We start from the raw sequence: 22,553 nt of genomic DNA on the forward strand, positions 1-22,553 counted from the left end.
GACCCTCTACTTGAAAGTCTGCTAGAAAAAAATACTTTTCATGTATCTTTTTGAAATAATGAATGACTGTACAAAAGCAATAGTTACTTGACTAAAGCAGGGTCTCATTTCATGGCTACAGAGAATATCGCTCACCCCACCCCTTTTCAAACTGTGCCATGAAAATGTTCAATTTCTGCCCGATAGCTGCTAGGACTGTTTAATATCACACAATACCTCTAATAACTATAGGCTTTCACTTCACGCACATCATCCTAATATGCAATTACTTGAAGCAAATCTAGCTGTGCTAAAAGACAGCACTACTCTCTTACCTGCTTCAACTGAAATACTAGCTGCATTTAAAAAAAAATAAACATTCCTTATCAATAGGTGTTCTCCTTTCTTTTACCTCCTCCCATCAGGGAAAAAAAAAAAAAAAAAAGGAGGGGAAACAAGGGGAAAAATATGGGTACCATTGCAGATTTATTCCAGTGATAAACTTGTTTTGTCATTTGAATCCTTTGAATTTCAAAAAAAAGTAAATTAAAATGCAAGATTACACAAATTTTCAAACCTAGCTGCTTTTTAGACTTCACTGAATAAAATTAGTGAAAGAGTGAAAAGTTATTTGTGATTAAAAAGCGCATCAGTGGGTAACTCACACCTTTATTTACGACTAGGACTGACAGGCAAAAGAACCAACATACAGGCAGTGACTGCTTTTCAGAATTTATTGTAAAAAAAAGTAGTAAACAATAGGAAAAAAACGCTCCTTTTTAAACCCACCACTTATTGCTTTATATGGAAACAATGGAAAAATGTGACAGAAACATATTTACCCATTTCTGTCCATATATCAGATGATCCAAGCTACTCAGGACACGCTCATGGGAAAAATATTGGCAGTATCACAGCATATGGAAGTGGAAATAAAAAACATGCAGTATTTTCAATTGCAGTTGGGAGGCCTATTTCCTGCAGTCTAAAGATCATGTTGTTTTATCTGCTTTCCTTTAGCATAACGTACATTATCAGACTTCCATAACTTCAGACACCAGCAGAAAGCCCTGATTTTTTGCCAATAGTGACATACCCACCTCAAAGATAAATGTGGAAGTCGGAATGTCTGCCTTATTTCTGTTTGCAATTTCCTTTCCATAGGAACATGCACATGATATAGTTCCTGCTAACAGATATTTAAAGCTTGGCTTGCCCTCGTTCATTTATACCAGTCCAACCCCACTGGAGGTCCTCAGGGCAGCACAAACAACGGAGAACAGACTTCCAACACCACGCTTGTTTTGACACAAGAAGTGCTTGCCCTACCACCAGATTCTGCGTGTTAAGAATACTTGGCAAAGATGACAGATTCTGCATTAGAAGGTGTTACAGAAAATGTAAATAAATAAATTCCCCAATTTTTTTATGGATTTTGTAGTTCATATCAGAACATCTAAAGAACCTGTGTAACTTAAAGAGGGCTCAATTTAAACAGAGCCCCAGAATAATGAGTGCACGGTAGTATTTACCTGGTGTAATTAGCTTCATTACCAACTGGCGAAAAGTCGACTTAACTTCAGTTTCATGCTTAAAAGAATTAGTCAGAGAAAACTTACGTTACATGGCACCTTCGAGACCACCTCAGGTTCAAGTCAAGGGATGAACTTACACATAGGTGTGTTGTTTTAGACAGTACTTGAGGACAGAAACCAAATACAAAGAAAACAGGGCTCAGCAGAAACCTATTGATAAAACAGTACCTAACCATTTTTTTCACTGCTGCAGTTGCTGGAAACTGATTGTAGTGACCACACCAGTTTGAGGTGACTCGCACAACGGACAGCCACTGGTGCAGACCACTGGGGAACATTTGGTCATTCTGAAAGGGGATACAATGGAGCAATACAGGAAATTCCATGCTGAGAGGACAAAGTCAAACATTTGTTCTCTTGCACATCATAAAAAGTATTTTTGGTTACAAATTACTATTGCAAACAATCTTCTCATAGATAAAACTAAAAGTGTCTCTAACTAGAAAGCTTTGGGAGTCAAAACCCCACAAACCATAACTAATAAGCTTTATCTATGCAAGTCCTCTCCCCTTCTGGGCTGTGACAGTCTCCTTATTTTAAGACAGACCTTCCTCTTGGTCAATCAATTCTGTTTTGGAGGAGAACACATCAGCCAGCATGTGCTTTGGGATTTCAGATCCCCGTACTTTCAACGTGTAGCAGGCATTCTCTACTTTTGCCAGACTCTGTTTCAAGGTATACAGCTTCTTCGATACTTCATAAGGTCCAGTGTTGCCAATAAAAGTAAAACCATCATAGATCTGACGTAAGAACTGGCTCAGTTCAAAAGGTGTGTCAATGTCACCATTTCCGACACTGCTGATGCACAGCCGCATCAGCTCTCCAGTTAGGTCAGCCACTCCCAGCAGGTAATCTACGGGTGTTACCTTCAGGCTCCAAGTGTGTGGTTGCTTATCCTGGGAACTGGAGGTCTGAGGACAGATCAGAACAAAGCCCAGTAAAGACAAGTAGGCAAAAAGCAGAGCAAAATGGTTCAAATATACACTAGTTTCTCTAATGCAACTGTAAAGCAATGGTAATTACAAACATTCTGGAAACTGAAATAGCGTGGCACTTAACAGTCTGATTTCAGAAGTACTATTTGCTAATCTCCCTCCAGCATGCTGTAAGGTATGAAAGCATCCTTTCCATTTGAGATGTGATTTCCATTCTGATAAGCACAATAAATGCACCGTGCTTCTATCACCTTTATTTGCAGAGTAAATGCATCTGTACCAATGTTTATTTGCATGTCTTTTTTTTTTTTTTTTAGCTCAGATCTCAGCCTAATAGACTTAAATTTTCATTGAATACTCTGTCCAAAGCTACCAAAGCAATCAAGAATCAAGAGAGCCTGCATTACAAAAACAAGTCATATCATTTTGTAATAGCATCTTGAATTTCAAAACATTTTCTAGAAGAAGTTGATAGGTATAGTTCTCTCAGATCATTTTTATATCAGCCTAGTTCACTACATTATCTAAATAAATATTTCATGAAGAGAAGTCATCACAGAGTGACAAGTTTGCTTTTCAAGTTTCCAATACTTTTTATTTCCAAAATAGTGGTGGATGGGAAATAACATACATCTGTTTCTATTCCTTTGCTCCCACAATGTAGCATCCACTCAAATTCACCCATCTGGTCTGCAGTGTGTGTGCAGAAGTTAACAACTTCACAATTTGTGAAAATAACTGTACCACTACTGGTAAGAACCAGAGAACGTAAGCTAAAAACCTGGCCCTATTTGCAAGTATCTTACTAACAGAATGAAGAAGGGAAAAAAAGCACCGTGTCTGGCCGTTAAAAATCCCTCTTCTATACTTGTTTCTTAGTATTTTGCTATTCTGGATGGTTCTGCCTACTAGGTGTTCAGTTTGCCCTAAATAAAGGTGATGTGAAATAAACAAACTCGTATCCCACTGATTTAGTTTACCACTAAACTAAATAAGTTTTGAATAAGCGAGTCAAAGCCCCCATGCCTATGTAACACCATTCCACTCACTGGCCTTATTTAATCCGATGCCAAAAATGTGGCTGAGCCCAGTCATCACATTAACCATTTCTGAAAGATATTTGTCACATGAGGAAAGAAAAACTTTTACCGTGTTTGTTGTTTCTTCCTTGTCTTCCGCTGTAAATACTAGTTGTTTATTGATCTCTTCAACACTAATTAAAGATCGTGTTTTAATAAAATACTGAAATGAAGCTGCCTCAACATACTCTTGAAGTCCTGCAAAAACAGCATAAATAAGCTAACAATTCAAACTTTACAGTAATGATCCATCCTTGATTTTTTTTCAGAAATCTTTTAAGTAAAACTATTTTAAGGTTACTAGCAGAAAAAGAACACAATCCAGAAATAACACTGGATCATTATTTAACGTAGCACACTTTTGAAGTACAAACATCAGACCAAAAGCACAGCAGATAAACATCTTCAAGTTTTTACTCCAAGCAAACTTTTCATTCAGATCCTTCTGTAATATCAGTACAAAGCATCACATTACTCTCAGAAACATGCTGAACAGCAGCTCCCCATAGCGAAGCTTGTAAAATACAGCATTTGTATGATGGAGAGTGCAAATCACTGTTTCATGAGGTCACAGACACGGGACATAGTACAGAGAGACTGCAAGTAAGTCAAAGGCAAGACAGCTGATTTGAAAAAAAAAAAAATACATAAAGAAAATTTTCCCTTAATTCATGTTATGACCAGCAGTAAATACTTGTTTTAAAATTAATTTCCCAGTTCTTTATTTTGTAGGAATTAGTGAATAAGCTCCTTAAAACATTCAGGATAGGTGAAATTTGTGTTCAGGACAAACCACACATTGTTACAAATAACTCCAGACCAAAAAAAAAAAAAACCACACACACACAAACAACCAGACAAGGCTGTGATGTTCAGCAAGATGAGCAACAGCTCTGTCCAAAAGAACTTACACTCTAAAAATAAGGCATGCAGGAGGAACAAAAGGTGTACTGGCAAGGAAATAACGATAGGATAACAAATATAGCTTGTACCAGCTTTATATGCCATCTGCAGCCACCTGTCACAACTGCCTCTCACTACCTACTTGACAGATGGTGATTTTCAGTATGCATTATAGCACAGGTGAGATCTATAAAAGAGCTCGAATGTTCAGACAGTGATTTCACAGGTTCTGTCAATTTTTCCTTCTGTGCACAGGACAGGTTTGGGGGAAGCATGCGGGAAAAGTTCATGAGCGGAAGATTGATGTTGGCACTGCTGGTGGAAAAAAAAAAAAAAAAAAAAAAAAGCAGAAATGAACCTGGAGCAGACAGCCATGGCAGGATGAAGCTAAAAAGTTTTGAAGACAAAAACAATACATGTGTATCTGACCTAGGGACGGAGAGAGAGCCAAAAGAGGAAGTGAAAGGAACAGACTGTAACGTGACAAATCTTAGCAGAAGAACAATTCTGAACAATTTTAAGGGGATAGTTTCACTTTGGAAGAAGCAGAGAGGTGACACTGTGGCATCATGCAAGAAGGCTAGGCTTAGACAGTAGCTTTGCCAGTATGTAAAGTGAGAAAATTTGGAGGTACCCAAGGGTACCAGAAGTAGAATCCTGGTTCCATTAGAATAACGATAAAAAGCCCAGCTGACCACTACAGGGCAAGGATCTCAGCCTATGGAGATAAGCAGATAATTTATTCTTCATTGGGATTAAAGAAAAAGTCTAAATCAAAAAGAAGGGAGCATCGATTTGAATAAAAGAGGAAAGTGGAAACGCCCAGGAAAACTGGAGGAGACCTCCAGGGAAAAGGTGACTGTGGGCCTTTCACATTACAATCATAGTAACGTATGCTGAATGACCTGCATTTTCTCTTTTTAAAATATGTATTTGCAGGGTGAGTGGATGCAATTCAGTACACACCCTTTACGCTTCTATACAGCAGCAGTGGGAAAAGCAGAACCACCAACCAGAGCCACACACAACACTGCTGTTCCCAAGTGAGAACATCCTACTACAACTATTTGTTGTACACAGCTGTAAGGGCAAATAAATGCAGTAATTTAATCAGCTGAATTCAGGTAAAGCATTCTGGGCACAAGTCATTGAAGAGTACTGGAGAAAAGCTATTCAGAATCTTCTAAGATTAATAACTTCAGAAGTTGCAGAGGGGTAGATTCATCACCCATTCTTCTCCTGACTTACTGTACTGACATAACACAACCGGTAATTCATTGTGACATTTTGGCTTTTCCTGTGGGTAAGCTATGAACTACCATACTGCAGCACTTAACATGACACCTGTGAGAATCTCTCTGCCATCCGTGGAGATTACCAGCTATGAAGAATCAACTTCGCATTTACCCAAGTTCTCAGAGAGATCAAATCAGCTCCCAAACTTCTCAATATATGTTCTCAAGCAATGTTAACTCCCATCTTTAACTCATTGCAGTTTAACTCCTCCACACATATTTTGTTCTTTCCCAGGCTGTTTGGCTCCTCCTTATATTTCTTTGTGTGTGTATATATATATATATTTATATAGACATACACATGCCCACATTTTTTGCCTCCTCTCTTCCCATCCAATCTGCCTTGATCCACTATTTTCACTCCAGTTTAACACCACCATACAGAAGTTGTGCACACATTACGGTTTGTCATTTGCTTTTACCTTTCACGCTTAGCAGATCTACCTCCCTGTATTTATAAGCAAGCCTTACAAAACTTTATTTGACATTGTTACCATCGCAAACAGACTGGTAACGACTTCCCTGAAAAAATATTAGTATTTTAAGCCCTTCTTCCAGACATAGCCACAACGTAACTTCCTAATGACCCCAGACCTTGAAATAAGGTGTTTTCATGTGCAGGTAGAAGGATGTTTAAACACGGTATGTTTTAGCTTAACGGAAGGACATCCGCTAATTTCAGCAAATAATCCCCAAGGTGAAAAACCCCATCCCATTTCACTACACCATCCAACAATACCTTCCCCTTGTGCTCATTTTGGATTTATTCCAAAGTTGGCTTCTTTACAGATTGAGTTGCCAGTAATAGAATCGTTCGTAAAGCTACTTTTATGCAATATTTTTCTAGCATGCACTCACAAAAAAACAATAAAGTGTTGTATTATTTCCACTAGCACTTGTTAATATTACAAATGTAAGGTAACACTTAAACATTTTGATATTTTATTACATTTACACAAACAGCTTGCACTAGTGATAAGTTAGTCACACACTCTTCCATATTTTGAAAATATATTTTCTACATAAGAAATGGAAAGTTACACTGAGGTATCTTCTGAGCACCTATCTATAATGGAGATTTTGTGCCTGAAAAATTGTGCATTTTTTTTCCACATGAATCATCTGATGTAAAAGATATTTACCCTTGTCTGCGTATACAAACTCTGGGAAATATCAGATAAGCAGTTTTTCTAAGAAACTCAGTGTTGTACTAGCAAGAAATCAGGATTCTTTCAAAAACCCAAGTCATTGGAGCTCTCAAGCCAAGAGTCAAATTAATGCACAAGGGGTAGGAAAAGGTAATTCTGCTTTAAAAATGGGTAATGAACTCTGTAACTGGAGGAGTCAGGTAAAGGTAAAAAATGTAATCCTACCTGATATATATATATATACATATGCATATGCCTGTATGCACGAAATTTTAACTTTGAATGACAGATCGAACAAGAGGTGAGTTTCCTCCTAACATTTAATTTACTCAAATTTCCCTGAGATGATTGAGGGATTGGAACATCTGTCCTATGAGGAAAGACTAAGTGAGCTGGGCCCGTTTAGCCTAGAGACGAGGAGACTGAGAGGGGATCTTATCAACCTCTGTAAACACCTGAGGGAACAATCTAAAGCCGATGGGGCCAAACTCTTCTCAGTGGTGACAAGTGATAGGTGACAAGGGGCAATGGGCATAAATTGAACCACAGAAGGTTTCATTGCCATACGAAAAACAACTTACAGTTCAGGTGATGGAGCACTGGAACAGGCTGCCCAGAGAGGTTGTGGAGTCTCCTTCCTTGGAGATATCCAAAGCCCACCTGGATGCAGTTCTGTGTAACATGCTCGAGGTGACCCTGCTTGAGCAGGGGGGTTGGACTAGATGATCTCCAACCTCATTCATCCTGTGATTCTGCAATTCTCATTTAAGCATCAGTTCAGCAGTTAAAAATGGGTTAAAACGGATTTCATGCCTCTCAGTCCTTGAAGTTAACAATGTCAATGCGGTTAGCTTCCTGAACAACCTTCATCTCTGTATTTCTTCTTAAGCTAATCTCCTTCTCTCCCTTCAACCCTTCGCTTTCCTCTTTCTCTACATATTTTTACCCAAACTTGCCGTCTCTGTTAAGGGATAGGAAACAAGTAGATGACAGCCTGTGTTATCTTCCCCTGCTCCTCCACTAAACCATGCACAAATCATAGGCCAAAAGCAGCCACCAGAAAGATGGTAGGAAAATATACAGTTAGTTACAACTATTTTCTTCTGGCATCACAATATGATGGGTAAGGTACATTATTTACGAGGAGAGTCACATGAAACTACCCAATTGCAAACTCATTCCAAAATCCAAACAGTCGCAACTCTATCTGATCACATTTAAGCTGCTAGGTTACCCTCTCTTAAAAAGGAAAGGAAAAAAGAAAAAAAGGAGTCACATTCTTGTGGAAATTCCAAACTGAGAAAAAAAAAACGTTAAACTGAGAGCCTTTATTACTCAACTCTGCAGACCATGGGAAAGATGGTAGATTTAAAGAACCCACTGCTACTAGCCTGTTGATCAATGAATAAGAGAACTGGTAAAATGAGTAATTAATTAACCAAGTATATCAACTGAAATAAGTACAAGCAATAAATTTTAAAGTATTAATATACAAATTAAATCATTATGCTTTAAAGTTAGCATCCTATTAAGATGAAACTGACAATTCACACCTCAGCCATTTCAATTTGTCTGCAGCTTTGGCAACAATTCCCTAGATTCACAGTTCTCTTTCCACACACAAGTGGTAAAAACTGAAGTAATTAATCTAAAACTGCGGCTGTGAAACAATCCAACAGCTGTTTAGTTGATTGTGAGTGTGAAGTCAAAGGTTAATTTTATAACAGCATACAGAAAGAGTATGAAGCCAGCTATCCTCTGAGAGGCTCACGACATAGACATCCTGTTGTGAAAAAGGCTTAGAAGAATTTTAATTCCACTCAGGAACAGATTTTATACAATGGGAGTAACTAGCAAATACAAATAAAATCACAAGAGCAAAATGTCCATAAAAGGTTACAAATTTGAATAATACTTCTGCTATTTCCATTCACTGAGTAATACTTCAAAACCTGAGTCACTATGACAGGGAGACATATGTACAGTCCTTGAATTTTGAAAGGATCTGGGAAAGAGAAAAACACAGTTAAATCCATATTGGCATAAACATGCTGCTCCATTGTAACAATTCAGTTTTGAATCAGTTTGGCAATCAGTGCAAACAGAGATGGGAAAGTTTGACAGAGAAATAGACTTTGTGCTACCTTATATTGATTACTAACAAAATGTAACTAAAATAAGAATGTATGTTAAATCCGGCAGTGATCTGTCTAAACTGGTTTACTTTTAAATCAATAACTAAATTGATGCAAACTTCTCTCACCAAGCCCAATGTTTTATTGATTATTCAGTTGCTACTTGACTCATCCACGACCACCCTAAGGCTCTGTTCCCTTCTAGCTGCATGCCTTGAAATGTTGCGTTTCAGATGCCTAAGCGTTAGGACTGTTTGTACTTTGCTTAAAGTTGAATACACACCAAAGTTAGGGAAAAGGAAAACCCAAGATTAGTCTTTTTTCCCCAATAACTGAATAAACAAATACATGCTCACTGTTAAATACGCACGGGTGCCTGTGAGTTAAATCATTTCTCAAACAGGCACAAATACCCTGCAGAGAATATTTTATTCTCTCATTGCAGAGAACAATTTGAGTCTTTTTTTGTTATTGTTATTAGAAACATGTGTACATATGATAAATGCTAGTTTTCTTGTAGATGACTCACTGTGAATGAAAAGTTCACAACCTTTTATTTTGACTACTTGAAGAACCAAGGGATGTATCATGGTTACTTTTTAACAGAATGTTTTGTTCTTGAGGGTTTTTTTGGTTGGTTGGTTTTTTGTTTTGTTTTTTTTTTTTTAAAAAAAAAAAAAAAAAAAAAAAAAAGTGAAAAACTCTGGAGATGAGCCAATGCTCTACATGAGTTCTTAAATATATATAAATTCCTGTGACAAGTAGTCTTCCTGATCTTTGACTACCTCCAGTTCCTCTGAGAACTGATATCCAGTTTTAAAGTCATTCAGTTAGAGGGCAAATTTTACACTAATAACAGCCTTGAGGGCAACTGTTCAGATACCAAAGAAAGGAAGCTCTGAGTCAGCCAGTATGCTCGATGATCAAAGAAGGAAGAGCACCTACCACAACACAGCTTTCTCAGTTTAAACCCAATAAAAAATCCTCCTCAAGATGAGGCTTTTTCTGTGTGAAAGTCCTGACTAACCTAACCTGATCAGAAGTCCTAATGGTAGCCACATATTCTCATAAATACAGATCAGTGGAGATGACAAAAAAGGCACATCATGACCCACCAACCCCTATTTCTCACCATGTGACTGTAAAACAAAAACCTAATGATGATGTGCTCTACTAGCTGTTTCCTGTCATGGAGCTTCTCTATGACACATTCTCCTGTGTGGTTTTAAACATAAAAAGGAGTGTACATTTTTCTCTAATCTTCTCTAATTCTCCAGCAGCACTCAGTTCCCATAAAGGCTGGAGAGCTCCGGTCTGTGAATGACTGATGTTAACAGCTGGAGGATCTAAAACAACTCCTGAGTCATTACACAAGGACTCCTCCATTTGCTAACTACGAAACTAAATTAAAGGACAATGTCACAGGTTTCAGACTGTCACGTAAACAACAGCAGTATTTCCTGTAATAGTGCTGCAGAGCTTCAGGACAGTTAGATCTTATGTTAGAACTAGGAAATGAAAACCTGGCCCAATCCATAGCACACATCTTTAGGAGACTGTATATAGCTGCTCTTATGCTGCTGAATTTAAGGAGTATGGTGAACCCAACAGCTCCTCCATCAAACATGGCATGCTCTGTGTGAGCACTGGTCATGTCCAACCCACATTCATTTTCCCAGGTTTAAGTTTTTGTGAACGGATGTACAAATCCTGCAGCAGAACATAAAACACGAGAGGCTTTGCAATTGCTGAGTGTTTACTTTCCTTGGAAGAACCTAGAAAAAAGGCATGAGACAGAAATAAACAAAGGGCAGTAAAATGCAACAATCTGAAGATATCTAGTTTCAAATAAGCAACTTGCAGGGTGAAGAGAATCAGTCTGACAGTTTGTTGGCACACTTGGCAGTGCAAGAACATCAGAGAAATGGAGCAATAAAGAAAGCAAGCAGAGGAATTAACAAAGTTATATGTAATAAATATTGGCTTCTTCACCGCAAATTCCGTTAATTTTTCAGTATAATCAGGAAACTTTGTTTCCATTTCTGGCATTTTACCTCTCACCCACAGCAGCAAAGAGATGAACTTTAATTCTTCAGCTACATCCTGTTCCTGTGTTATTATGTTTTCCCACCATCTTGCAGAAAGCTGATTGCTTCCTTCATGGATAGCTTTCCTTTCATGTTTTAGGTGTATTTAAGTTTTTTTCCTGGGTGAGACATTTCCAACCCACGACACCCTTCTTCATGCAGTAAAAAGCTTTTCCTTTGTACATCACCCATTTTATCACAGTTTTTGAACTGTAAAAGCAAAAAGTTCTACTGTTTCTGATGTGCAGAACTGTTCTTAACCTTGGTTTTATTTTAGAAATATACATATATATATATATATATAGGAAAAGGCAGCTAGCATAGATCAAGTACAAGATGTTCTTTCTATCTTGTGAGTGAAAAAGGTAAGAACAAAAGAGCAGGTAATACAAAAGTCATTACACGGACTGTTCGTTTAGTTTGTGTTCTAAGCAGAATCCCTTTTACAATACCAAAAGAACAATAGTACTTAAACAAGTGATTAGGACATCTAAATCTAGCCTACTTGGACAGACCTCGCCCATCTCCATATTATTTCTTACAGCATCAAGTCTGGCAGTACTGCATAATGAAATTAAAATATGGTCCTCTAGCGCAACTAAAGTATTTCCTTTTCATCCATGCAGACTAAACGAACATTGTCCAACCCAACAACGTAATTTGTTGCTGTATGATTAGACTCCTGAAGCGACTCTAGATGGGACAAGAGAGGAGACAAAAATAAGCGACGTTATATCGTTCTCTCAGAACACCAATAGTGCCTGCACAAGATAAATTGTGAGCTAGACTGCGTCAATGCTGAACTTTTACACAGAACTTCCCGCACCATCATGGGCAGCGGCAGTCACGGAGCAATAGCTTTGACAAGGTGCTGACATTTTACAGCCTCATCATCTAATCCTATTCGGAGCAAGTGCAGACATGATAAAGAGCTAATGAGCTGCTCTGTGCAATGCACCCCATTCACCATTCCTGCTAGCACAGACACACAGCAAACAGCAAGGTCGGCCAGCAACGTTTGTTACACGTTCTCACCACCCTACGCTGCGTTAGTGAGGAAGCCCCCCAGAAAATCTGGGTTCCTCGTTCCACACCAGGTTTTATGCACTGCTACCAGCTGTGCAGATAACACCACACCTAGGCTTGCTCCGAGCAGAACCTAATGACCTCATTGTATAAACAGCAACGTGCAGCTTAAACTATCACTCCTAAGAGCTTTCTCGGACAAATTGCCATTGAGAAAACAGTGTAACACCTCAACAGCCTTATTATTCTCACACTGCACCTATCCTGTATTGCTAAGGGACAAAAAACTGAGTAAAGCTTCAATCAGCTGGAGACTTCATGTTAGAAAGATACCCCACTCATCCCCACACACCAACCCATCGCACATCTCTTGGCTCCCCTCTGCTTTAGACAAGCTTTGTACTTATACAGAATAAATTTAGATCATACTTAGAATAGTTGTATAAATCCTAAAACGTCACAGGGCATACCCTTTCTGGCCTTTAAAGCTTACACAGGTTTTCTTCCTGTCTACTACTGACATTTTACGTGAATATTTTAGAGTTTATATATATAATCCTGAAAAGTTTCCTCCCTTCGCTCCATAAATTCATAAAAAACATTCTCGGCCCTTTTCTCGCACAGCACCTCACAAGGATTTTAAAGCAACAGTACACGTTTCCTCACAGGATATATAAGGTATACACTGCGAAGTGGGGCAAAGGAGCAGGAATTCTATATTACAAATAGTAAAGCTTTAAAAATATCAACAAAGCCGAACACTTCTACCAGAACAAATGAAGAGCTCCACATTAAAAAAAGACTTCATTATTTCAGTATCTCTTTGTTTGCTTGTTTAATCATCCCCTGGGACAATCTGTACTGTTAAGAAACGTGTAGAAAACAGTCATCAGTTTTTGTTGTTGTTCAATTAGTGCTATACTCAGTGTTTGAGCTCATGCAAGTGTCCTTTGGGGAAACGTCCTGCGTGCCATTAGCACTATTCTTAATGAGGGAAAGCATGAAACTCCTTTAGTGCTCTGCCAGAATTGTTTTATCTTCAAGTCAAAAGAACAACTGCTTGGAGTAACCCCAAAAAAAGCATTCAACAATTGCAAGTGGCAAACAATATTCCCAAGCATTATACTCATAGTACTGTTCTATTTATAGGCTAACAGTTATTATACTGAATAAAATATGTATTAGGCAGCTTTATTATGCAGACAGTTATGACTCCCCAGTTAAGGCTGCTACAGCAGTTTCCATTATAAGCCCAGTTTTGATCCCTTTTACTCGTTCTGAGAGACGTAGGGTGGGGAACAGGAGGATGTTTCATGTTTGGTTTCAAGACAAAGGAGAATATTCTTAGGAAGTTTGAGGTTAATTGGACATGCTGCTTTTGAGATACGGGACGTAGGCGTTTCTTTATTCTTTTTTGAAGAAAAAAAGAGTGTAACTTTTAACTAGTTCTCCAGAATTTCTTTAAAACACAAGGTCAGTATAGAAAACTAGATGAAAGCCAAGATTTACAGCTCTAGGAAATGCATGAAGACAAAAGATCTAGCACCTTTCCTAGCTTTGTATTCAGAAAGGCATGCAAACTGCTTCCACTGTGAAAAAAGCAAAGCAACAATTAAAACATTAGACTTAAAAACAAAACCAAAAGCAGCATTCTTAATTCTTATCATTGTTTTCCCTCCCAATTACAGTTCTTCCCAAACAGCAGGGGGCATGGGGTTTCAGCATTCCCTCTCACTGTTTTTCTTTACCTAACTGTCCCTTCTTTCTTCATGTCTCTAGGTTTTCTATCTCAGCTTCATAATCCGGACAGCAAGCATCTTCACATCTCTGTCACCTCCTTGATCCCAGCATCAGCTCTGTCAAGATCTACAAGTCTTTAAGCCTGCACATCCCCTTTTTTTCCTTCCATACAACTAACTGAAGAGTGGAGGATTCAATGAACAAGGTGAGGGCAAAGCCCAGGCTAAAAGATTGCATTTCATACCTGTCATACACACAAGCTCATTTAAATGACGCCTAAAAGCATTCCTTGTCTTCTCAGTGGCACACACGTATGTTTTACATGTGTAGCAGAGGTCTATCATAACCTGGCCCATTCTACTGTGGTCAGATATATCTTTATCATTTTAAGAGACATACACATTTTAAGAGCTCATATTTAAAACACTGGTGACAAGTTTTAGAAATGCTGATCTGTGCCTGATAGGATATTTTCAGTTGTTTTCTGAAGAGCTTATTCCATTCCATTTTGATGCTGACAGATATCTTTATGTAAGTCAGAAATCAATTATGAAGGAAAATTAGTGTAGCTAATTGTGTATGAGTATTTACTAAACAAAGCAAGCTTGAACAGAAACTTCTTGCTAATTTTTTTTTTCCTAAGTTGTTATTGCTGGCTCAAGTTTACATACCTTTCATATATAACTAACTTTTCAGGTTGGCAGGGATGTATTTTTTAATATCTAAGAACAACTTTGTTTTTAATCAGAGGAGAAATCTGGAAGTAGAAACCTAGCGTAAGGTTTGTTCCCTTACATTATAGGACACGGGTACACATAGAAGTTAAGAAAAGTTCCCATACATCTGCTCTTTAGGCATACTCTTACATTGAGATTAATGTTAGCTAATCCCAGGTGAGCTTCCCCTCAGAAAAAACAGCTGTAGGTATGGCTCTGAATTTACCCATGGGAAGCCCCATACTATGAAAATAAAACTCTTGTGAAGCTACTGAGTGTGGTAACTGGTTACCCTGTAATAATTCTGCCCACATGGCAAGGCTGACAGCTTGTACTGTGAGGTCTCACAAAGATCCGTGAGGTAGCACACCTCAAATGCTGCCATTACACAGATAGCCAAGAATACTACACGAGTCACAGGGGACTAACTTCACTGGTTTTTCAGGCAAGTTTACAGGTCTTAAAAAACTTTTCAAAAAACTGTGTTCATAAAACTGAATGAAAGGATTCCCAGCTTTTATAAACAGAACTTAAAATGAAAATCCAAGCACTTGAACTAGCATTATTCACCATTTGAGGTCACTTGTACTGTCAGAGTTCTGAATCATCTATTCCTTTTCATTGCCTCATTACAGTACTAAGCAATAAATAGCAGCAAGATTCACACAGGCTGTACATGGCTCTTTTAAGAGTAACTACTCATATTTAATCCGAACAACCCAACGCACCACAAGTGGCTGTGGAATTGGAGTCACAGAAAACTAGCACGGCAAACTCGTTCTGTTTCAGAAGTTCCAAACTGAACGTTCACTTAAGAGCTGACTCACTTATCTATGTGAACTTAAGTTTATGTAGAAGTTAACTTGTGCAGTATTTATCTTGTAAAATACTTCTCTCCACAGATGTATTCCCTCTGGATTATAGAATTCTTTTTAGACAATTAAATCAGGGCAGATCTTCAGTTCTCCTCAACTGAAGTCTTGCCCGAACAAGAAAAGATATACAGGATTCCAGTATGTCTAAAATAAGATAGGTAAATGCAAGATAGTTTTATAGCATAACCAGTATGTCAGAGAAGCAGTTACAGATTTTACTCATATGTTGCCACAAACAAGGCAAAAGACTTTTAGGTAAGAATCAGATTCAGTAGCAAAGAAATGTCATTTGTCAGCAAAAGTGATGAAAGCACTGATACTTAACATCTCAAGGATGTTAGTAAAGGCAGTATAAACTGTCATTTAATGCTTGGAGCACCTAGACAGAAGCATATTCCAAGTCTTCAGAAGAGAAAAATACTAATTAGAGATTTTAAGTTAACTTTATCAATTCACAATGGAGTCATTTCACGAGTTAGTCACACACATGCATGCACACCCCACACCCCCCAAGTTATAACCTTTTCAGCTCAGGTAAACGAGCATGTTGCACATACTCCTCTAAGTCACAGAGGAGCAGCCGGTACGTTTGTTAGAACTACTCCCAGCTTTAGTTTAGGTCAAGGTCCAAAGCTTTCCAGCTGCAACAAATTCTTGTTTAACCGCAGTGCTAACAGGACTGTAGGACAATAGCCTCTCCAGTACCAAAGATGAATCTGAGTCCTGATTTGTGAATATGTATTGTAGATATGTTTGTAGATATCTGCTAAATTCAAACCTGCTGCATGAGGAGAAACCACTTTTAGGTAAGAAACGGAGTTTAGTGCAAAACAGAATATTTTCCCTATTTTAAAATAATTTACCTGGAGATATAGCTCTGTGGAACTGATACATGTCTTCTCCAATTAGTTCTTGTGCAACCTGCTTAATCTTTCGTCTGACAGCATCTAACTTGACTTCAGATTCATTTAGTATTTCTTCCCCATTGGGAGCACTGCAATCATAAAGCAGAAACTGAAAAAGCAGCTTTCAGAATATGATCAAACAGTTGAAAAGAAGTTAAATTTTCATTTACTAATACATATTCAATGACTTCAAGAAAAAAATGTAGTGGAAAAAGAAACTAAAGTTTAAACTTTAACACCTATTGTAGATTCCAAAAGAAAGATTTTGCAGATTGTTACTGTGAAAATAATTGACCAGCGAAACCTAGTTCTGGTAGCATATTTATTCCAGATAATAATTGTAACAATTGCTGAAGAGGGAACAATAAGAAACACTTGCAAAGGCTTCAAAAAAGTACTCCAGAAAATGAGCAGCATTTACAGAAGTTCATTAACCTCTCTAAAAAACGTCAGCGTTTTGTAATATATTACAGAGCACACGTGACATACATATGGAGTTTTAGAAAGTAGTTATGACCTATGTTATTAGGAAACAACTGAAACATCTGATTTACAAACAGCATAAACTAAACTTACCTTCCAAGTATATCTGATTTCCTTTTAAATCACCTCTCCCCAAACCGTAAATAATCTATGTGGTCTATTAGGCTTGCAGTCTATTTGCGGACTACATATAGACTGGTCTCAATGAAATGTTCAAAAGCAAACAGATTTCTGAAAGTAAAGCCACATTAATGGCTAACAGCAAAGGAGTGGGAAGTAAAAATAGAAGCATGGGAAGCTTCCACTCTCCTCAAAACACAAATATCTTAAACAGGTATCTAAAATTCAGAGTAAAGGGGAATTTTGTTGTTCTTTTTGTACCAGTTCCCAGCAGACCTGGCCCCTGCAGTGGGGCTATTTACAATCAAGGCTGTAGCAGTTACTAGAATTATCATAATAACTCTTCGCAGAAGACCAATTTAAAAAGGGAGCAACTTCCTAAACTCTATTTATAACTGTTACTACTACAGTACCTATAAATAGCTGCTACTACAGCAGAAGTGTGCTGGTAAGAAAGAAAAAATAAATCTGGGAGAAGGAACAGGGAGATCCGTGATAGCAGTTACACGTAGGACAAGTAAACATTCTATACAACAGGCTATGCAAAGCTTCTCATTTTCCTGTTTTCTATTTTCTCCATGGCTTTCAACCATTGCTTGAAGGTTCACGAGGACACAAAATATATAGAAGCTCAAAACTTCACACACGAGCCTCTTAGGTTGCAGAATGTAGTGAAGTAAACAACCCAAGCTGCCCCCTCCTCCTTGCATTGATGACCTAGGCTGGGGTTGCAAAAACCAAAACAGGGAAGTAGAAGCAGAGGCAGCTAACCTGAAGGGAGTGTGCACATTCTTCTCTCCCAGCTTGCTGGAAGCTGGAAAGCTCCCATCTGCTGAGATACTCTACTACTTTGATCCTATTTAATACTTCAGTAAAACCAACTACAAAACCTGAAGCAGCATCTATTAATTCTCTAGCTGGAGTGTGTGTTCATTACCTCATATCCACCTTAAAGGATGTTTATGGGAAAATAATTAAATCTTTCTCAAGGAAACGCTGCAGCTATTCATCACAAATAGAGAAAACACTACAAGGCAGCTTCCAGGTTTCTGTGAACACCTTTGCTCTCAGTGTGACTCACCTGGTAAACCTGTGGAGCAGAAATATCGTTCGTTTGCTTTCAATAGTTATATCACGACTGAGCTTCACAAGCCGTTCGTATTTGTCATGCCTGGTGTCAAGCTCCAGCTGAAACGCTGCGGAGTCAATGATTACAGAAACAAGCACGGTTAGCACAGCACGCAGCGTAGGAGAAAAGCAGAGATCCTGTGCCACAGGAACTGCTGTGGGGCTCAGCCCCACCAGCCTTTTCTCTGGGGTGCTTTTTTGCAGCGTGGGTAGTGCTGTGGAGACCACCATTGCCCCCTGCCTGCCGGAGCTGCTGTGCGACAGCTGCCTGCACATCTCGCATGGCTCACCACACAGCAAAGCCACAAAATCATTTCTGAACAAAATACAGCAAGTCCCATCATGCAGGAACGTGCCTAACAGAACACTCACAAGCACGCAGGAACCTAGCTCTGACTTCTGGCTCTTCAAAAGTCTCTTTGAGGAATGGACCCGTATCCTTACACAACTGCATGTCTATGAAACTTCAGTTTTGAATAGCAAAATTCATCAGTAATACCACTTCTGTTCAGTAAGTCAGGTTTAAATACATGTCAACAGTGATGATTCTTTAAGCAGCCCAAACCACTGTAAGCTAAAATACTTGTTTTAAATAGTAAAATCTATTCTTCCATAGTTCTGTTCAGAAAACTGAATTAGATTTTCACCCAAATATACAAAGACAATTCAGAAATAAAACCCTGCAATCATTAGTAAACAAGACTCATCAAGTTAAAAACAAACAGACTAGTGAAAAGAAAGCTTATATTTTATATCAGAACTAGACTTGGCCAAAAGCCAAGTATTTTAACATCTTTAAGAACTAGAAGTAGCAAAGCAACATTATTTAAAATAAGATTTCTAACTTTCTAATTTACTTACTGTAAATTCTCTCTGCCTAACTAGAACGAAGATGAAGAAAGAGAGTATGCGTATCTACTTTTCTTAGTTAAAACTATGAATAATAATGTTTCACATATAACATTAACATTTTATAGGCTATTATTCCACTAAATAAACTGTTAATAGATACTTAAGAGAATTTAAACATCCTGCGTAACTGTGTGAGGTGTTAAAGTGTGCAAGGAGATGCTAAAAAAAAAAACACAGAGGTTACTTTCTTAAAGGGTCTACCAAGTGACTATCCTTTAGAAAAACATAGCAGTTCACAGACAAGCAAGTTTATATGAAGCTAAAAACCTGTACTTCTCATTGCCTTGACAAAAAAATGGATTCTCTTTTTTCTGTTGTTTGTTTCTCTCCCCCATCTTCCTCTAGAACTCTAGAAGAAGCCATAAATGTTCCTCCTGATCTTTAGATCTTTCATATGCCCTATTGGTGTGTCTCCACCAAATTCTGAGAGTTAAGTCCACCACTGACTTATCGTCAAGAAGAAATATTCCATCACTCCAGGGTATAAGCACCAGTGGAATACATAGCGTGGATCTTTGAAAATTCAGGATAAACTGCCTCTCTTACTCTGTTCTGAAATTCACCAGACACCACTGACAGGATCACATGGGAGAGGAGGAAAAAAAGGGTTTTTTTGAATTCAAATTAATAGCACTTCAAAAAAAATGTTACATTTGAGGGTGAAAAATTAAAGTTGAAAGTACTGTACTCAATTTAGAGTACAAGGGTACGTACATTATTTAAGGTAAAAATTCAGGGGTTGAAGTTTATCATCCACCATGCTGACTTATACAGGGGAAAAAAAAAGAAACATCTGTTTAGAGACAGCAAGGAAATTACATGGTGTTAAAGGGACCATCTATAACAGTCATCCAGCTCTTACTTCTTCACCCTTTTCAGCATCACGAAAGAAAAGAGGGGAGACAAGGAAAATTTTGCACTGAGATTTAATCTGGTCACAGTATTACATCTCCTTCCTTTATCTGTTGAGGCTTCTCAGTTCTGAAGACCACCTTTCCCGTGCCAGGGCTAAATTTAGTTAGTTAAACTAAATTCACAGGAAATTAAATGTGATTTAAATCCTCTGAAAACACTTTGGTTTGAGGAAAGTCTACATTTGCTTATTTAAAGAAATGGAAATATAAGCTAGTTTTACAAAGGCACTTAAAGTGAAATAAGTGTCTACAGAAAGATCTACCTTATTTTGTTAAACTCCCATTCTTAAAAAGTGCACGTATAAACAGCTCACAACTCACAAAACAATGCATCCAGATTTACATTTGACAGCTTAGTCACCTGTGCAACAGAGCTAGGGGTAACAGTTAAGAGCCTTCTCGGCCTCCCCACAGGCAGCCACCTCCTCTTGTCACCACTATGGTGGAGATTTTGCACCTGTGCAGGTCTCTTACATTTCTCTGCCACCAAAGCACCTGGGCACCTTTTGTCTGCCTGAACATTTCTGCAATTTACTTAGCATCAGGTTCAGCATGAGCAGGGTGGGCAGCAGGAACAGGAGAGTTAAGATGAAAAAGGGAACAAGTCGTGAGTCAGGTGCAGCCATGCCAGATCCAATTCTTGAGACTTAACTGCTTAGAAACCAAAACACCAAGCTCTAAATGTATGAAGCAGGAATCCAACTAGCTTCAAATCTCCCCCCCCTCCCTGAAAAAGTTGGCTTATTCCAACACTAAATACATAATTCCTAGCAAATTCCACAACACACATTTTTACAAACTGGCTTTCCAAATTCTTACTTACATTTAAAAGATGTCATCAAAGGCGAAGACGGATTAACATTCTCTTTTTCCTCCTTTTTTTGACCCTGTGGGAAATTGTCATGCTTTCGTTTCCTGAACCCACCCGATCCTATTAACAGAAGAAAAAAAAAATAAAATAGTTTTGCCAGAACATAAATAACCTCAGAATGTTGTCTTCGGAGCCTTTATGATTCTATCCATATTTTACAGACAGAATGAGGTAACGCCCTATTACCAGCTGATGTCACCTACACAGCACCATGCCACTTGTTCCACCACATTCCTAGTGAAAACTAGAAAAACCCCTACCAATTTCAGTGGATGAGCACACCAGGATCCCAACTCTTTATTCATAAGCTGTTCATAGCCTTTTATGTTTAATTTCTGTAAGGGCACCGCTGCATGGCAAATCTTGTGTGAGCAAGGGCCTACAGGATTATACCTTTTTAAAGAAAGTATTTTAGATGCAGAACTTAACAGAAATCATTAAAACCAGTACAAGCGGTAGTGATTTATTGTACAATAACTGATTGTAACTTATGTTATTGGTCTTCTGTAAGCAAGCAGACCAACGGCTTTGGGCCGTTTCCCCCTTCCGCCATTCCCTCACCCCAGGTAAGCCACCCGCGTTCTAACGGCTCCCCCCCCGCTATAACCGCCACAGCCGTGCCCTGTGCCCCCGGGGGCCAAACCCGGCCAACTCCTGCGCCCAACCACACCCGTTTAAATACGCGGAGTTCCCTTAACCCCCCCCCAGAAGGGGACCACAACCGAAAGCTCCTTAAAACCACTTAAAAGCTGCGAGGCTCCCCCGCCGGCCGGTACCTTCCTTGCCGCTCATCCTCGCCCCGCCAGGCCCCGCCGCGCCGCCACCAAGGCCCCCGCGGAGAGGCGGCCCCGCCGGTGCCTGACGGAAGCGCTCCCGGGGCATGATGGGAGTTGTAGTCCCGGGAGGGGAGGGAGGGGGGACACCCCTGAGGCAGCACTGCCCTCAGGGCGGGGCTCGGTGCTGTAGAGGATGAGAGAAAGGGAGGTGTGAGGAGTCAGGGTAGGGAATAATAAATAAATAAATAAATAAATAAATAAATAAACAAACTAACTAACTAACTAACTAACTAACTAACTAACTAACTAACAAACAGTGAGAAACCTCGGGACAAGCCGACAAGGTTTTCCCAGACGCTTAGGGTTATCACACTGAGATGTCGCACAAGGGCTGCGTGTGGCTGTGCTCCGCATCCAAGGTCCATAACAGATCTCATACCCGAAAATAAATAAATAAATAAATAAATAAATAAATAAAATTAATTAAAAAAAAAAAAAAACAGGAACTTCTTCACTCCCTTCACCCCTGAGGTGTGCTGCCCTGGGCAGGGGCCTCCACTAACGCTGCTCGCAGCCGGTGCCCCGCAGTGAGGCGCTTGCTCTGCCGCAGTGCTGTCAGCAGAGGCCACCTTGAAGTGGTGCCCAAGCTGAAGGAGAACGAAGCTGTCCTCCTCCAGGAAAGCCTGAGTCTGATACCAGCCCAGCTGGACACTGTGCAGGGCAAACACAGCCAGCTGAGGGGCTGCATAGCTTTAGAGAGAAATGCTATCTTTGTGATGCCCCCCCCCCCAGTTTAAATAACCAGCCGGAGGATGTCTCGTAACACCACAGACAGTCCGAGCTGGAATTAGCTCCGCATATCCTTTTGTTTTTAGCTCATGGGGTTGCCTTGGAGATGTAGGGCTTGGCCATAACGCTCTCTGTCGTACTG

General features: G+C 39.1%; 1 protein-coding gene across 1 annotated transcript; it reads right to left on the reverse strand.

The window, feature by feature from the left end:
• Window positions 1-699: 699 nt before the first annotated feature.
• TSNAX (translin associated factor X) lies at window positions 700-21,675 on the reverse strand. Its single transcript, XM_032184659.1, has 6 exons — window positions 21,623-21,675; window positions 20,799-20,906; window positions 18,103-18,217; window positions 16,377-16,507; window positions 3,659-3,786; window positions 700-2,485 (listed from the first exon to the last, which is right to left on the reverse strand). The coding sequence occupies exons 1-6, from the start codon at window positions 21,636-21,638 to the stop codon at window positions 2,111-2,113; spliced, it is 873 nt and encodes a 290-aa protein (XP_032040550.1). The 5' UTR covers window positions 21,639-21,675; the 3' UTR covers window positions 700-2,110.
• Between the last annotated feature and the right edge of the window lie 878 nt (window positions 21,676-22,553).

The sequence above is a fragment of the Aythya fuligula genome, chromosome 3 (genome assembly GCF_009819795.1).
Source record: "Aythya fuligula isolate bAytFul2 chromosome 3, bAytFul2.pri, whole genome shotgun sequence".
Lineage (NCBI taxonomy): Eukaryota > Metazoa > Chordata > Aves > Anseriformes > Anatidae > Aythya > Aythya fuligula.

Excerpts from the sequence above, each read along its gene's own strand:
- TSNAX (XM_032184659.1), bottom strand. Across the intron at positions 3,787-16,376 it reads CCACAGAGCTATATCTCCAG|GACTTCAAGAGTATGTTGAG; the intron begins GTAAATTATTTT and ends CTGTTTTTGCAG. Across the intron at positions 2,486-3,658 it reads AGGAAGAAACAACAAACACG|ACCTCCAGTTCCCAGGATAA; the intron begins GTAAAAGTTTTT and ends ATCTGTCCTCAG.